At 38.4% G+C, this 17,004-nt stretch overlaps 1 protein-coding gene across 3 annotated transcripts; it reads left to right on the top strand.

The window, feature by feature from the left end:
- The first annotated feature begins 456 nt into the window (after positions 1-456).
- Positions 457-16,639, top strand: fyb1b (FYN binding protein 1 b). 3 transcript variants are annotated; one of them, XM_020605941.1, is made up of 19 exons: positions 457-625; positions 4,560-5,550; positions 9,544-9,679; positions 9,793-9,866; positions 10,512-10,534; positions 10,741-10,808; positions 11,477-11,609; positions 12,162-12,321; positions 12,583-12,700; positions 13,058-13,077; positions 13,200-13,272; positions 13,431-13,517; positions 13,930-13,970; positions 14,306-14,387; positions 14,582-14,681; positions 14,962-15,124; positions 15,252-15,285; positions 15,365-15,396; positions 15,496-16,639. In XM_020605941.1, exons 1-19 carry the CDS (start codon positions 623-625, stop codon positions 15,516-15,518), a joined length of 2,361 nt encoding a protein of 786 aa, XP_020461597.1. In that variant the 5' UTR covers positions 457-622; the 3' UTR covers positions 15,519-16,639. The 3 variants fall into 3 exon arrangements, 2 of the variants coding, with proteins under 2 accessions (XP_020461597.1, XP_020461598.1); XM_020605942.1 differs by lacking the exon at positions 13,431-13,517; XR_002275408.1 differs by lacking the exons at positions 14,582-14,681; positions 14,962-15,124; positions 15,252-15,285; positions 15,365-15,396; positions 15,496-16,639 and having other exon boundaries at positions 13,431-13,534; positions 14,306-14,340.
- The last annotated feature ends 365 nt before the right edge of the window (positions 16,640-17,004 follow it).

Below are 17,004 nucleotides of genomic sequence, written 5' to 3'. Positions count from 1 at the left end.
TATTGTATATACAGTACATGGAACAGAGCCAGCTCACTGTGTCACACTGCTAGAACACAGGTGATAATGTTGGTATGTAGCTCAAAATTCAGTTCAAAAACAGCGTCACACAGCTGCTGGTATGGCTATGCACTTAATGCATGTGTTCAGTTTCTTTACTGTAGTGATTACTATGGTTGTTGGATATTATGGCTATAGCTGTCGGTCTTGTTACATCATTGTCACATCATATTTAAAGTCTTACATACACTTACTAAGAGGCAATTCTCATCATGGTTTGTTCTGTTGACCTGCTGCTGAGTTAGTGAATATCAGTCGTTGAGCACAGAGGGAAACTGCAGGCAGTTTGCCAAGGACAGGCAAATCCATGAGATGAAAACACAAAGATAAAAGCGGCTGTGAGGCTCACACACAAAAAAAGCTATATAGTAAGAGAGGAAGTAGTCAGTTGTAGACACACGCTTAAGAAGTCGCCAACAGAATACATCCCCCACATACCCACACACACACTCTCAATGCTTGGTCACACTCTTAGTCACTCATTATCTCTCTTCGATCACAACAGAAACTCACACAGATACACTGAACAAACACTGCACCAACCATTTGGACACAGCAGAGTATGGTGAGTACAACCTAACAACCAACTAAAGGTATTTTAAAATATTTACTTCCTAAATATTAGAATTAGCTTGTAGTGTCCTGGTATGACGTGGTGAACGAAAACTGCTGACATATTTGTTATAGACTTGTTTTAAGACTTATTTTGAATGAATAAATATATTTCTTTGTAAAAACACCCTCAAGTCATTCTGGGGTACATCTGTAATATGATTAAAGAAGAAAAGTTTCACTTTGCATTCAGTAGAACTGGAAGAGAATCTGTGATAGAACTTGGACAACGAAGTTACTAATGATTTCTGGGTTTTTAGTTTATTGCATTTAAAAAAATGGGATTTAATTTGATAGTTTTTGACACATTAATATAAAAACAAGTCACCATTATGTATGTGTTTTTTGATTTTGTGCTAAATACATTGAGCAAGGCAACTTTGGCACTTTTCATCACACTGGAAGTAAGAGTTATGGTTCCTCTTTGCTTTTAACATAACCGCTCATTCTCTTCTCTGTCTGTCTTTAAAGTTGAATAAGTTCATCAATAATTGCATTTGATTTATATTTACACTAGCAGAGAAACGTGCAAAACACCTCACCATATAGCTAACTCAGTCTTTGTGATCTTCAATACTGTGGTTCACACCTCTTCGCATGAATCTCCTGTTTATTTTGAGGGTTACCCTGATAAGTTTCCCCAGGATTTGTCACGCTGTAGGTTTTTACAAAATTGCAGCTGAAGAAAGAAGCAGTAATTGCAACTGTTTGGTATAGCACATATTGGGCAATTTTTAGGTTGTGGTTGAAAAACAGAAGCAGGGAGAAAACGTTTTACTGGCATCATTAAAGGCATATGGCATACTACTTTCCAGCCATTTAAATTTAACCTCTGTTACCTCTAGATTATTTTGGCAGCCCTCATAACTACAAAAAGACTGTATTTCAGAACGATTACAATGATATCACCCGGAGAGCCTCTTCCTGGAAACGAGAGGATAGTTTGTGAACGCATATGACCCCTGCTGACAGTGTTGTGTTGCAAGTGGACAGCGCAAGGAACTGCGACCGCATTATTTAATTTGAGTTTCTCCTCCATAGATAGGTAAACAAGGGTATATGTGCCGATGAAAAGAGATGTGTAACACTCTAAACAAAGTGGGTAGTTGAGAAAGCCCATATTTTAACCTTCTCCAGCCTTACAACAATTTTCTCTAATGTTACAGATACAAGGCATTAACACACATGCAACGTGTGTTTTTTTAAACTTACCATTAAGTCCCACCGAATAGTGGAAACATCACTCCCTTTCCAGTAGCTCCAAGGTCAATAAAGCCAACCGGTGGTTGCTCTGTCTTCCCCCACATGACCACATACAGTCCCAAAGTAGTGACATTAATTCCAACAGGTAGCATAGCTCCAATAACATCATGGGTCGTTAGTCATGCTTTTTTATTTTTAATAAGCTTTATTGAAAATACACATAACAAACAAGGCAGTATAACATTTTGCCAATATGGTGGGGGTACCAGTGGATGTCAGGCAAGCTCACATGAACGTGCAACAGCCTGGATTTTATGCCCATTCAAGGGCATCCTTAAACTATCACACAATACTTTATTTTGGTAGAAAAACAGTTTTGCGAGCTTGCGAGGCATGTATAAACTGAGTTACTTCTGCATAGAAATACTAGAACATACCTGTATGTACTCTTTTTTTTAATTTTTAGGTCACGTCTAAGATGATAATTCGCTGTTGTAACAATGTAGATAAGTCAGAAAACAAAGGAAAGCATGCTATGGCCTATTTAAAGTGACAATTCACCTCAAATCTCTCTTTGGGCACCAAAATACACAGCCTGATTAGCTTGAAAGGTAGTTGTTAAAAAGCAAAAAGTATAGCACATCTATCCATTTGTTAGCATACTGTTGTCCACATACAAGAACTGATTTTTGAAATGTGCAAATCCAGAGTTACAGAGGCAACCCTGCTAATTTATCCTACTAATTTGTAATTCTATACATGTTTTGTTCTCTGTCTGTCTTTAAAGTTGAATAAGTTCATCAATAATTGCATTTGATTTATATTTACACTAGCAGAGAAACGTGCAAAACACCTCACCATATAGCTAACTCAGTCTTTGTGATCTTCAATACTGTGGTTCACACCTCTTCGCATGAATCTCCTGTTTATTTTGAGGGTTACCCTGATAAGTTTCCCCAGGATTTGTCACGCTGTAGGTTTTTACAAAATTGCAGCTGAAGAAAGAAGCAGTAATTGCAACTGTTTGGTATAGCACATATTGGGCAATTTTTAGGTTGTGGTTGAAAAACAGAAGCAGGGAGAAAACGTTTTACTGGCATCATTAAAGGCATATGATATACTGTATATGTTTTGAAATAAACTAGGTTTTCTGCAAGTCTAATCTGCAAAATGTTCAAACTAAATGTACTCTAGTAATCACACTTGATTCCCCTAAAATATCCCTTCATGACATTTTATGTTTAAGTAACTGGGTCAAGGTTATCAGAAGATCGTTGTCTTGATTAAACAGGCTACCGAAAAAATGACACAACACAGGACTTGTTTATTTTTTTCAATATTTAACCAAAACCAGAATCATTTCAATGCAGTACAAGAGCATTTTGTGGAATGGAAAGGGCGTTAGCAAATGCAATCCAGGTAGCAATTATATTTCCTCCAAAACTTTATTCTCTGACCCCAGGCAAACCAGTCTCATAGAAAGAGATGTGGCTGGTGCTTGGTCACGCCACTGTGACACTTTGAAACAGCTGCAGAGCTGATACAGGACCAAACCTGTCATTTTTGTGTGCATTTTGGATGCTACTTGTAGTGCATCTTCCCCAGCATTTGATCATCCTTCATGCTCATAGTCGAGACTTGCAGATTCCTGATCCATTTGGGTCATAGCCAAAGCAACAAGGTAACCTTTTCTTTAGTGGTATAAATTAAATTGCGGCTCACCATAAACCATTTTGCAGATAAGGTTCATTCATTCTCAGAACAAGCATTTTATAAATATTGATCCCCCTTTTCTTCAACAATAAATACTTGACAAAATGCCTTTTGATTATTTACCCTCAGGTAATTGGACGCATTATATTAGGGACTCAACAACGCAACAATACATGAAATTGATCTATTGTAGCTCGAAGCATCTGCGTACCTGAGGAAAGTATGGCCCTAAATTAGTCAGTGATTGCTCTGTAGTAAATGTTTTCACTCCTGTGTTCATCTATTGAATTACTGTATATTTGATATATTAGAATTTGCTATTTGAAAGATTGTTCTCTTTGCAGATTTCATATTTACTTTTCATTTATACATTTTAATAAAAAAAAAAAGCTTCTGTATTAAAGTAGATTCATATGAGTGTGGTTTCCAGTTCTGATCTTTGCAGGCTACATTGGCTAAAATCAATGTGATCGTTTCTATATCAGAGAAAAGGCATTTTCATTTGATATATGTAGGGAGGTCTATAAGATATAAAACTCTGGCAGGACTTTTATATGATGAAATAGAATAAACTTTGTCATGCTTTCAGGAGTGTTTTGGGACTGTCCTGGTTTTCAAATAAACTTTGGGTAAATAAGCACAGACAGAACAGGAATTTCACTGATTGAATAAAGGAGCTAGAAATAAAAGTAGGAAATGTCTTTAGGGAAATACAGTATTTTTAAAGCTTTGTAACTTTTTGTTCCTACAGTATGTGCGAACATACTGTAGGAACTGTATGCTAGTATAATTAAGTTTGCATCTTGTTTTTATTCATTCCTCTTTTGCTTGGACCAGCAGTCTGTTGTAGCATTTTATATTCCAGTACACACAACACATCCTAATTTTCTTTTCAACCAGCTTCAATGAGATCCAGTTTTATTTATTTTTTGTCATTAACTTTGCTTCTGATCCTCTTCCATTCATTCCAGGAAAATAAGGCTGATGTAAAAGCGATTATGGCTCGCTTCCAAACGAGTGGGCCAAGCTCTGATGAGTCTTCCTCTACACCGGCTGGACGTACCAAACAATCCCTGCACCCGACCCTCTCCTCAGGCGTGAATGTACAAACCAAGAAACCTGTCCTGGAAAGTGTCCCGGGCAGTGCCATAAATGTTACTCCTAAACCAACTTTTCTGAAAAATGCAGTGTCTCCTAAAAGTGACACAGAGGCACAGGAGCCAAACAAAAGTAAAGCTCTGGCTAGCAGGTTTGCTAACAGCCAGAATGACACCAACAGCAAACCTTTCATTGTTAACAAACAGCAGACCCCCTTGAAGCCGTCTGTGCTTGCACCTGAAGCTAAAATCCCTGGACAGAAGCCAGCTCTCAGCAAGCCCTCCCTCAGTTCCACCCTGTCAGACTCCAAAGTTGCCTTTCCTAAACCACCTCTAGCAGTCAGTTCAAAGCCCAGCTGGGTGAAGGAAGACAGTGGTGGGGGTACACCACCCACTACCAGCCCCACACCACTCAAAATGCCTTTACAACAAAAACCGAGCAGCTTAACAAAATTGCTGCAGCAAAATGAAGGCCTGGCAGGAACAAACACGGACACTACAGTCAAAGCTTCACCTCCGACAAACTCCACTCCTAAACCCGCATCCAACTTCAGAGCTACTCAAAATATGTTCATCAAGCAGGATAGGAATGAACAATCAGATAGTGGTGGAGCCAAAAAACCGCCCCTCACTGCTACTAACTCCATCCCACCTCCAAAACCTCTACCTAGTAAAAAACCTAGCCTGAGGATGTCAGCCAAGCCCTCTCCTCAGGCTAGCAGCGTTAATGATAATGTCACTTCAGGCCCCAAGCGTAATACCCTACCCAACAGTTTCGCTTTGGGCCCTGCTCCTGCTAAACCGAACCGACCCCCCAGAGTCAACCTGGAGAAATTTAAAAGACCTGCTGAGGCCTCTGATGAGGGTAAGTGAGACTGGGAATAACAGTGACAGCAATGAAATATTATGAAAAATAAATATTATGAAAATATAATGCACCGATTAAGAGAAGATGCACCAAGCCATTAAGTGAATTAAGATTATTTACAGATCATTATTTACACAAAACAATCAGCTATCACTTTGTTTAATTGCACAATATACAGGTTTCTTGTGTCTAAAATAGCAGCTTCCGACACTACCAAAATAATTAGTGCAACATCAGTGTGTCAAAGGTGTGATCACACTTTCAGGGCTCCATTTAAACTCATGCAAACATTCTTCATTTAGATTCAGAAAAATTATAGATGCCTGCTGATTTTTTTGTTTAGGGGAAGGCCGCTCTACTTCCTGAGCCACAGCCACCCCAGAAGTACAAAACTCAATTTAGTACCACTGCATCATGCATTGGTAACATCTTTTAGCAAAAACTGTTTAGCAAAGATTTGCAAATTAGCTCATGTCTCAGCTATGGAAGACATCTACAAAGAGCTGAATGAGCATACAGTACTTGTAGTTAGAGATACTGATTCTTACAGAGTTGCTGTGATGGTATTTACAGTGCCTTGCGAAAGTATTCGGCCCCCTTGAACTTTGCGACCTTTTGCCACATTTCAGGCTTCAAACATAAAGATATAAAACTGTAAGTTGTTGTGAAGAATCAACAACAAGTGGGACACAATCATGAAGTGGAACGAAATTTATTGGATATTTCAAACTTTTTTAACAAATAAAAAACTGAAAAATTGGGCGTGCAAAATTATTCAGCCCCCTTAAGTTAATACTTTGTAGCGCCACCTTTTGCTGCGATTACAGCTGTAAGTCACTTGGGGTATGTCTCTATCAGTTTTGCACATCGAGAGACTGAAATTTTTGCCCATGCCTCCTTGCAAAACAGCTCGAGCTCAGTGAGGTTGGATGGAGAGCATTTGTGAACAGCAGTTTTCAGTTCTTTCCACAGATTCTCGAGTGGATTCAGGTCTGGACTTTGACTTGGCCATTCTAACACCTGGATATGTTTATTTGGGAACCATTCCATTGTAGATTTTGCTTTATGTTTTGGATCATTGTCTTGTTGGAAGACAAAGCTCCGTCCCAGTCTCAGGTCTTTTGCAGACTCCATCAGGTTTCCTTCCAGAATGGTCCTGTATTTGGCTCCATCCATCTTCCCATCAATTTTAACCACCTTCCCTGTCCCTGCTGAAGAAAAGCAGGCCCAAACCAGGATGCTGCCACCACCATGTTTGACAATGGGGATGGTGTGTTCAGGGTGATGAGCTGTGTTGCTTTTACGCCAAACATAACGTTTTGCATTGTTGCCAAAAAGTTCGACTTTGGTTTCATCTGACCAGAGCACCTTCTTCCACATGTTTGGTGTGTCTCCCAGGTGGCTTGTGGCAAACTTTAAACGACACTTTTTATGGATATCTTTAAGAAATGGCTTTCTTCTTGCCACTCTTCCATAAAGGCCAGATTTGTGCAGTATACGACTGATTGTTGTCCTATGGACAGAGTCTCCCACCTCAGCTGTAGATCTCTGCAGTTCATCCAGAGTGATCATGGGCCTCTTGGCTGCATCTCTGATCAGTCTTCTCCTTGTATGAGCTGAAAGTTTAGAGGGACGGCCAGGTCTTGGTAGATTTGCAGTGGTCTGATACTCCTTCCATTTCAATATTATCGCTTGCACAGTGCTCCTTGGGATGTTTAAAGCTTGGGAAATCTTTTTGTATCCAAATCCGGCTTTAAACTTCTCCACAACAGTATCTCGGACCTGCCTGGTGTGTTCCTTGTTCTTCATGATGCTCTCTGCGCTTTAAACAGACCTCTGAGACTATCACAGTGCAGGTGCATTTATACGGAGACTTGATTACACACAGGTGGATTCTATTTATCATCATTAGTCATTTAGGTCAACATTGGATCATTCAGAGATCCTCACTGAACTTCTGGAGAGAGTTTGCTGCACTGAAAGTAAAGGGGCTGAATAATTTTGCACGCCCAATTATTCAGTTTTTTATTTGTTAAAAAAGTTTGAAATATCCAATAAATTTCATTCCACTTCATGATTGTGTCCCACTTGTTGTTGATTCTTCACAAAAAATTACAGTTTTATATCTTTATGTTTGAAGCCTGAAATGTGGCAAAAGGTCGCAAAGTTCAAGGGGGCCGAATACTTTCGCAAGGCACTATATGTGCAGTTGGTTATGATTCCTTATGTGACTTAACAAGATCATATTGTAGGCAACTCTGAAGACAACGAGAACATGTTTCTGGGAATTTGTGGGGTTTGATGACCTGAAAATGAGCTTATGAATGCACATTAAATATAGTGTTCTTTTTTTTATTCAGACTAAGAAAAGGAAATAATGAGGCTTAGTTCTCTGCTAGAATTAAATTCCTGGCAATGTGCTGAAATAGCAAATCAAACTTACTGAAAGTATATCTGAACACTAAAAAGAATATACCAGATTAACTTAAAATGTTGTCTTTTTGACTAAACTAACTTTCATACAATAGCTTTTGTAAACCTCTTCCTCTTTCGCCTATAACTATTAGGACTTTGACCACTATTAGGACTTTATTTGCTGAAAGGTGCTGAAAAACAGAGGGAGAGACAGAGTTTGAGGAGAGAAACATCTGGCAGCCAGCAGGGACACACATGTGACCCCACAGACAGGACTATTTCAACAAGATTGGCTGCATTGCATCATTTGTTTTACATTTGCTATGATATGTCTTTGTGCCCCTATTCCAAATCAGTATGCAACAAATTGTTAAATTGTGTTAAAAGCACTTTTCCTTTGAAATAAACATGTTGCAGCATTTTATGTAGGCATCACTGTCTCTCACCTAAGCCAGGATCTTCTTTTTGGGAGGATAAAATGATGCAGGGCAGTGAACTGTTTGCAAGTTTGCAAGTAACAATTATATTGTTATCTCAAGGCCATTTCCTCTGTGTTACTAGCAGTGCTGCTTTAGACACATTTCAGAAGTGTGATATTCAGCTTGGCAAGTCAGTGTGGTTTCAGTGGCAATGCGAAGTCTGCAGTTGTTGAGTTTACTTTCAATTGTCTGACCAAACATCCCGTTTGTGCATCACATAATTAAAAATAAGTTTATCTTTCAATGTGTTTATACAACTTCTGAATTTGCTTTTTTTTAACATTCTGTACATACTAAAATGCACACACACAGAAGCGCCTGTAGTTGCTCAGAGCACCAGATAACAGAGCAAAGTCAGAGAAGCACAGCTGGTTCCTCTATTTCCCCTGGCCAAGTTCCCTGTCCAGTTTTTCTTTTCTCCTCCCCCCTCGCTCTCTCCTCTGACAGCACACTTTGTTTCACCATACGGGGAAGTAAGTGCCAGCTGACAGGGAGAGAGAGTGTCTCTGTTTTTAGACACACACCTTGTCTGAGTTGATTTCCAGTCAGTTGTGAAACACAGGCAAGGCTGGAAGGCAGAAGAGAAAAATAACTCAACATTTCTGATCCTGTGGTCTGATTCATGTGATTATTTGGTGGCTGTTTTTCTGTAACCTGTTACAATTTGTCATTTTGGCTCTAAGGCCCAACAAGCTACAACACTTTCCTGTGCTACTTTCCTCTCTTCCCTATTATAACGAGCTATCTTTCTTTTAATATTTAATATTACATGAAGTATTTAAACTTAATCCCACCTCAGTTAAGAACAATATTAAAAGGCTGCTTACATGGTATTGCATAACAATGTATAAAGCCATTCTGGTACTTAATGAGTACTTTTACTTTTAGCATATAATATTAGTTATATTATAATATCAGTATATTTTTGCTGATTATTCTGTGTAGACTTTGGGTTAAGTTTTGTACTTGTAATTGAGCATTTTTACATTGTCATTCTGTTTGTTGTGTCCTATCTGACTTCTGGTTTGCTTGTTTGTGTCGCATGGGCAAATGAACTAGTTACCTGTCTGGGGACTGACCCTGTGTTTTGATACAGGTCATGGCACCATGAAAAAACCTACCATCCCAACTCATCTGGCCTCTCGCCCCAGTAACCATAGCAACCAGGTGACCCTTACTCAACCTCCTCTGCCTCCAACCTCCAGTCTACCCCTCCGACACCCTACATCCATGTAAGTTACACATCTTGCATGCACAAACCCACTTAAAATGATATGTACTTTGTATGTTTTCTGGATGAAGCTGTTCCAGCTAATGAAATGTAAATCCTGACTGTCCTTTTCAGGACTGAGCAAGAAGACTTTTATGATGATGTTGATGAGCTCACCAGTTCTCCTCCCCCTCTACCACCATCCTCAGGTTCAGTAACGGTCACTGTTTGATCAAATGTAGTGCATCACAACAACCATGTTGCTAAACTTTTGTATGCTTTTATCACTACAATAAGTCAGATGACAACTGTGTATCATACACCTCACATCACATCATATGTGTCAGTGTAACCTGACAGTGTAACCTACTAGGCTATAATCTGCTGCTACCAACCTGTCACCTACTTTGGGGTGTTTAATTTTCAGCCTAAGCTGCATGTCTTTGGACTGTGGGAGGAAGCCGGAGTACCCTGAGAGAACCCACGCAGGCACAGGGAGAACATGTAAACTCCACACAGAAAGGCATCGGGTCGGCCGGGGCTTGAACACTGAACCTTCTTGCTGTGAGGAAACAGCAATTTTATGTGCACATGAGATCTGGCTGAAATTGCAGTTCCTGCCAAATGTTGTCTAAACAATCTAGTTTAGTTCTCTTTGTATGAAAATTTATACATAAATATTGATTTGCATACTGCAGTTCCGAAAAATCAACAGATATACAATATTACCTGTGCAACTTCCTTCTTTTTTCTGTGATCTAGTAAGATAGTCAGTTCTTAGTTGATAATTATAGTATATATTTCAAAAGGATCAAATTCCCTTGTAATCCTGATTCATTGCTTCTCTTATGCAGGTCACCCAAGTAACAGGGCAAAGGTGAGAGATGCTGAATTAGTTGTACATGAATACAGATTTGCATGCAAATACATGTGCTTGATGCAAATTACATATTGTAAACACACTCAGATGAGGCCAGAAACTGTGACATGAGACTAATAAACTCCGAAGAACATGGACACTTCAGCAGGTGAAAACATAACACTGACCTAATTCCAGCTTTGTTTTTATGTCCGTCTGCCCAGGAGGAAATCAACGATGGTGATAATAATGATGATGATGAAGAGATGTATGAGGATCTTGATGAACGATGGTGAGAGAATGTTGCCTCAATAAACCTTTTCAATTATCTGACTACGTATAGATGGACTAGTTGAATTCTAATTAATGAGCCTGGTTGGTGACTTTGGTCTGTTTTAAAACCCTGCCACAAACTAATTTACAATGTACTCTTTGCTCTTTAACTTAGGTTGACATATGTTTAACAATGCACCACATAAGTATTACTATCAGTCACCAGTTCAAATGTGTATAACCTTACTTACTGAACACTACTCTCTGGTGGTTGTTTGGCAGCACTACAAAAGATGAACTTTTCTTTCCTAAATGTGTCGTCTGGTCATAATCTGGACCATTTCAAATTCACCTTTAAATAGCCTTTTAGGGGAGCTCAGCTGTGGAGTTATTGTCTGTTGCTTTTCATTTGTTTCTGTTTTGAAGATACTTCATTTGTTTTCTATTAAAATAATATGCATAAATAAATAAAGTTTACATTTTATGGCTGTACTGTACAGGGATAGTATATGTATTTAAAACACTTATTTGGCTGTTTCTTTTGTTACTCGAGGAAAAATGAATGCTGTAATCTTAAAAGTGTCCGAGCGAGCTGCATCATGGGGGTTCATTTATGTTTAAGTCTCTCACAACTTCAACATTTCTGGTTTTTATTTTTGCCAAATCTCACTATCTGTGTCTCAAAAGGGAAGCAGTCGAACAAAAGCAAGAAAAGAAGAAAGAAAAAGACGAGAAGGAGGAGAAGAAACGACTGGAGGCTGAGAAGAAGGAGCAGAAGGAACGTGAGAAGAAAGAGCAAGATGCCAGAAAGAAATTCAAAGTGAGAGGAACTGAGTGAAATTCTCAGCTAAACCTGCTGTGGCATCCTTGTGGAATAATTTGACATTTTGGAAAATATTGCATGCTTGTTTCCCTAGAGTTAGATGAGAAGCTCGGTTCACTCTTCCATCTGGTTTAAGATTTAATCCAAAATATGCTTCATGATAAGTATAAAGAGTCTTAGCATAAAGACTGGAAATTGGGGAACATTTAAAGTGGCTCTGTCCAACACCTCAAGAGTTCACTAATCAATATAACATGTTATATCTCATTTGTTGAATCCATACAACAGCTGAAATGGAGCAACTCTCATGTCTGTATACTAAGCTAGTTTAGCTTAGCATGCTGGGGTAAAGGCTGAGTTAGTTGCTGGACTATTTCTTGACCAGTCCATTTCATAATCCCAGTAAAACCCTGACGCATTGTTTTCACACTTTTGTCTTTGTATGGATTAAACAAATGACACCTATTGTGTTTTCCTGAATACACAATGTCTGCTCATAAAACCATGCCATAATCTATATGTTTGTGCATGGCTGTGTGTGTGTATTAGTTTGTAGGCCCCCTGGAAGTCATCCATCAAGGGAAAGCTCGAGTGGACTGCAAAGGCAGTAAAACCGACCTTGGTCTGAAGCAGGGAGACTCCCTGGACATCATCCGTGTACAGGGCAACCCAGAGGGGAAATGGTTGGGACGGACACAAGATGGATCCAGTAGGTTCACATACTGTATTTAGCCCTCATCTGCCTCATAACTTCACCATGGCCTATCATCTTTCCCCTGTCCTCCTTCAGTTTCACCTGGAAAAACAGGATTTGACTTTCAGTTACATTTTCTACTTCTCATACTTCACACACGCAGGCTCATTTTCCTTTTATTAGTCTGTATTAGGGCTAAAAGCCTGCAATCAACTACACCAAAAATCCTAATGACTAACAAAAAAAACTATATTTTATTTTGTTTAATTCTAACAGTTGGATATGTAAAGACCACTTCAGTGGAAATTGACTTTAATACTCTGAAGAATCGTCAGCCTCAGCAGGCATACGAGCCTGAGGTCTACGATGACATCGATGTGGCCTCTGATAACAGGTACCCTAAATGTAAAATTATATGTTCTTACTCCACATCTGTTAGTTGCACTGACATGTTGCACGTTTGTAGGAACAAACAGAAGTGAGAGAGGAAGTATATTGTCCCACAATTAAAAAAAAAACCAGTGTTACTCAACTCAGAAACATGTAGACATTAGTTGTTAGCAGTTCACTTTTGCTTTTGACAAGTCATTTTTTTCTATCAGACTGGTGTACAGAATGTCTGTGTGTGCATGTTTTATTTGTGGAACCTCGTGTATCATTTCTCAAGTCAATTCTGAGAAATGGTCACTAAATTAGCCAGCTGTTCATATTATAACATACATTTCTTCTACAATTTCTTCTCTCTCTACAGTGGGACCAAAGGACCAAGAAGTATGCTTTTAATATTACAATAACATTTGTTCCATCATAGCTTTGTATTCAATTAATGTAAATGCTTTTGCTGAGATGAAACACATCACCAGTTACATTATGTATTTGCTTTTGTCCTGTAGCTGCCCTACCCCCGCCACCAGAAGACGGGGGAGAAATATATGATGATGTTCTTGATCCAAACCTGGAAATCAGGTGGGAGACAATCTTTAGATTTACAGTAGAATCAGCCTGAACTCCTCTAAAAACAAACTGACTAGCAAATTGCTAAATGGAGAGGGATACCCAGGAAAGATTCAAAAATGAAACAGAAAAAGAAATGCAGGTCTTTTCATCCTTGGTTGGCTCTCTAGTCCCCTGGATGTCAGGTCTTCTCCTGTGAAGTCCCGTAGCTTCCTACGGATGTTCGACCGGAGCAGACGCACTGCCAGCACTAAAGAGTAAAATACACTCATTAGTAAGACTGCTCACAGATCTACTGTCCACTGTTGTTAATCTCTAATCTTTCAGCCGCCACTCTTCTTTTAAATAGCTGAACAGCACTTGTTGGATGAAGTTGTCTTGCGTGTCTCAGAGGCTGAAATCTTGATTCTATAATTACAATCACATTAATTTACTAATATTCGTGAGATTTTTGCATGTCTGATGTGTAATTGTTGATGTAATCAAAAAAATAATCAAGGAATGATTTGCTAACACGTTTAAAAGCATGCTTTAACAACAGATTAGTTAAGATATAATTTGATTAATTTGATCTGCTTTGAACTGTATTAACCTCCTTTTACCTGATGACATTTTAATGATATACAGTAAAGGATGAAACCTTTAAACATTTTTTTTCTCTTGGACCAGAGTGTCTCCACCCGGCCAGTTCACTGGAGAGGGACATGCAGGTATCACTCACTGTGATAATAATAAGGAGTTCTGGGGGGATATTTTAAGAATAAAGATTCTTGAATATTTATCATGGCTTCTCTATACAAACAATGCTGAAATGTGCTGGTTTGAATCTCTGAACTTACAACAGGAAAATGTACTTTAAATTTAAAAGTGCCCCTGATCAAATTACACCTTTGTTATGCGCCTGACATTTCCTTTGTCCAATTGTATTTATATTCTTTACAGCTGATAATCTATTTTTGCTGTATGTAGTCTGATTAAAATGTGCCCCAACTGAATCCAGGTTTAAAAGCTTTACCTAATTGACTTTTCCTACATATAACCACAGATAAGACAGGAGTAGCAATCGATGATGAGATATACGATGATGTTGACTCTCAAAGTTTTCCTCCACCTGCTCCCGTCATCAGGTACACCAATCTCAAAGCATACACCTGTTGATAGTCATGATTTAAAGGGTCAAAATAATCAGAAAGCATGCATTGATTTAAAAGAAACAATAAGTAGCCATTTAAATATTTGATAGGGGTTGATCAATTCCCCATTAAACATAAACTCAAGGTTTAATGTTTTGTTTTGTCCTCTCACTTATGTTTCTACCCAGCCCCACAAACCTGAAAGGCAAAAGCAAAACTGAAGAGATGGATCCTAAGAAGCAGAAAAAGTTTGAGAAAGAGGAGAAGGACTTCAGGAAAAAGTTTAAAGTCTGCCTTGTTAATATGTTTTTAAGCATGCTTATCAATCCAGTCAATCACTGTTTCAAGGATGAAAAACATCTGAATGTGAAATCATCAATACATTTAACAGGGCTGTAACTGAATAGCAACAGTCATTTTAAATGTACTTCCTAAGAATTACTGAGTTTAATCAATTGAAAGATAAACCTGAGCCCTGAAAATGACTTTTGCTTTTTAAGCCCTTTTGTGCCACCAAGAATGAAACATAAAGCATCCAAACTGAGAGTGTATTGTTTGTCTGTTTCAGTATGATAGTGAGATACGGGTGTTGTACCAGGTGACTGTTGTCAACACGCTGACTAATAAGAAGTGGAGTGGGAAAGAGCTGCCAATCAAAGCAGCGGAGAAACTTGACGTCATTGCAAAAGCCGTGGATAACAAACTGATCTGCCGCAATGACGAGGGCAAGTGTGAGTATCTGCTCTTTGTTTGTGTTTGATCCCACAGAGATAATGAATCAATATGCATTCATGATTCCTACACGCCTTTACCATTCTTCACACCATGTGTCTAAACTAAAAACTCTGTATTTTACAGTTGGTTATGTTTCCACCAGCCACATTGATATGGAGTAAGTACCACAAACGTTCACATATTCATACACACAAAGACTAAGAAAGAGAGACAACTGATGACTTATTTGTTTACAGCGATGGTGATATCTATGATGATATTGGAGATGGTATGTTAAGTTCATCTTTATTATTTCACAAGTTTCTGCACAATGGACCAAAATTACAGTTAAGAAAAATCATGTTTTTTAATCTCTTTTTTTTTTCAGAGTGTATCTATGACAACGACTGAGAAACATCCAGCAATGAATTTTTCTGTTCATTTTATTTCTTATGTTTGTTAAAAAGAGGCTATACACTGGGATTCAAAGATCTGGAATCTTTGAAGTCCTTTGAACAATTCAATCTTTTTAAAATTTCATTCTCCAAAACGTAACAGCACAAAACTATTTAATGTGGTTATATTACTTGCAATGTCTCAGCAAAGTGGGAAAGCTGTTGGACAACAGTATTTACATATTTCTGTTTTTATATGTCATCCGTTGTTTTATTCTGTCTCTTGCACAAACCTGAATTTGCATGCATGCGTCTACTGTGCTTTGCAGTATTGTAGGGACTGTGGCATGTAAAAGTTATAAACCTTACTAGCTGTCCAGCCAGCTGATGTGATACTGATAATAATGGTTTTCTTTGTCTCAAGTTTGAACATAGAGATAAAACAGTTTTAGTGCCTCAGTGCTTCTGACACCACTGTACGAGTGTGTCTTTGATTTTTCTCTTTGTTTGTCCTGTTGTATGTGAATATTTACTGATGTGTGCATGGCTAAATGAGGACCATCTTATCTAGAAATTAGATATACCTAAAATTCAACTCGTCATGATGTCATCTGTGCAGTCTTGTGCAACAAGGGGATCATCTTGTGGCGGCCATCAGGAACTACAACAGCAGCAGACCACTGGCGTTTGGATTTTAGTTACAAGTTTCAAGTGTCAGTTTGCTTTGTTTGTATGGTATATCCATCCATCTATGCAAATAGCAATCATCAAATTTTACAGTTATTTCCAAGGAACTGAACCATGCAAAGCATTATCAAAGGTGATGGGGGCCTGTATAATGGCAGCATGAAACTTTAGTGATGTGAATATCATGTGATAAATTATTCAGGGGTGCCAATAAGCAGAAAAAAAGCCTAAAATCTTTAGGGGCCCATGGACTGGGACTCTGAAATGTGCCAAAGACTGTATTATTGAGTATTTATTGCGTCTGTACTGTTTCCAAGCTGTGCATGGCTTTCATATGTTGAAAAGTATCCTATATAAAAATAAGTGCATTTTGCTGCCAGTTGTGAAAAAAGAATTTTGTATAGAGCAATCTTAATTAAAAGTGAGTAATGCTCAATACTGACTTTCTTGCTTCAGTGGTTTGCAATATTTCCCTTAATCTGAGTAATATGCAGGACACCCATTATGAATATGTGGGCTAAAGGCCAGCAAGCCCAAGTCCTCTATCTGGTGAAACTAAATTAAAAGGTACTTTACAAATTAAATGTCATGAAATGTGGCCAAAACATGTAGGTTGCTTAGGCTAATCTGTTTACAGCAGCCTATATGACCAGTGTACATGTTGAAGCCCTGTTTTTCAACGTGTTTTTTAAAACTATTCACAGTGCCTTAGATTTTGAGATTTAGATTTTGTGTTACCTATGTATCTGCGTTATATTTCACTTATATTGTGTGGCATTAGTGTGGATGGCAAAGTAAGAAATTCATTGTACAGG

Source organism: Monopterus albus, unplaced genomic scaffold (assembly GCF_001952655.1).
Source record: "Monopterus albus unplaced genomic scaffold, M_albus_1.0 scaffold75.1, whole genome shotgun sequence".
Lineage (NCBI taxonomy): Eukaryota > Metazoa > Chordata > Actinopteri > Synbranchiformes > Synbranchidae > Monopterus > Monopterus albus.
Note: the sequence above shows the minus strand (reverse complement) of the source record. Positions and strands in the feature narration are given on the sequence as shown.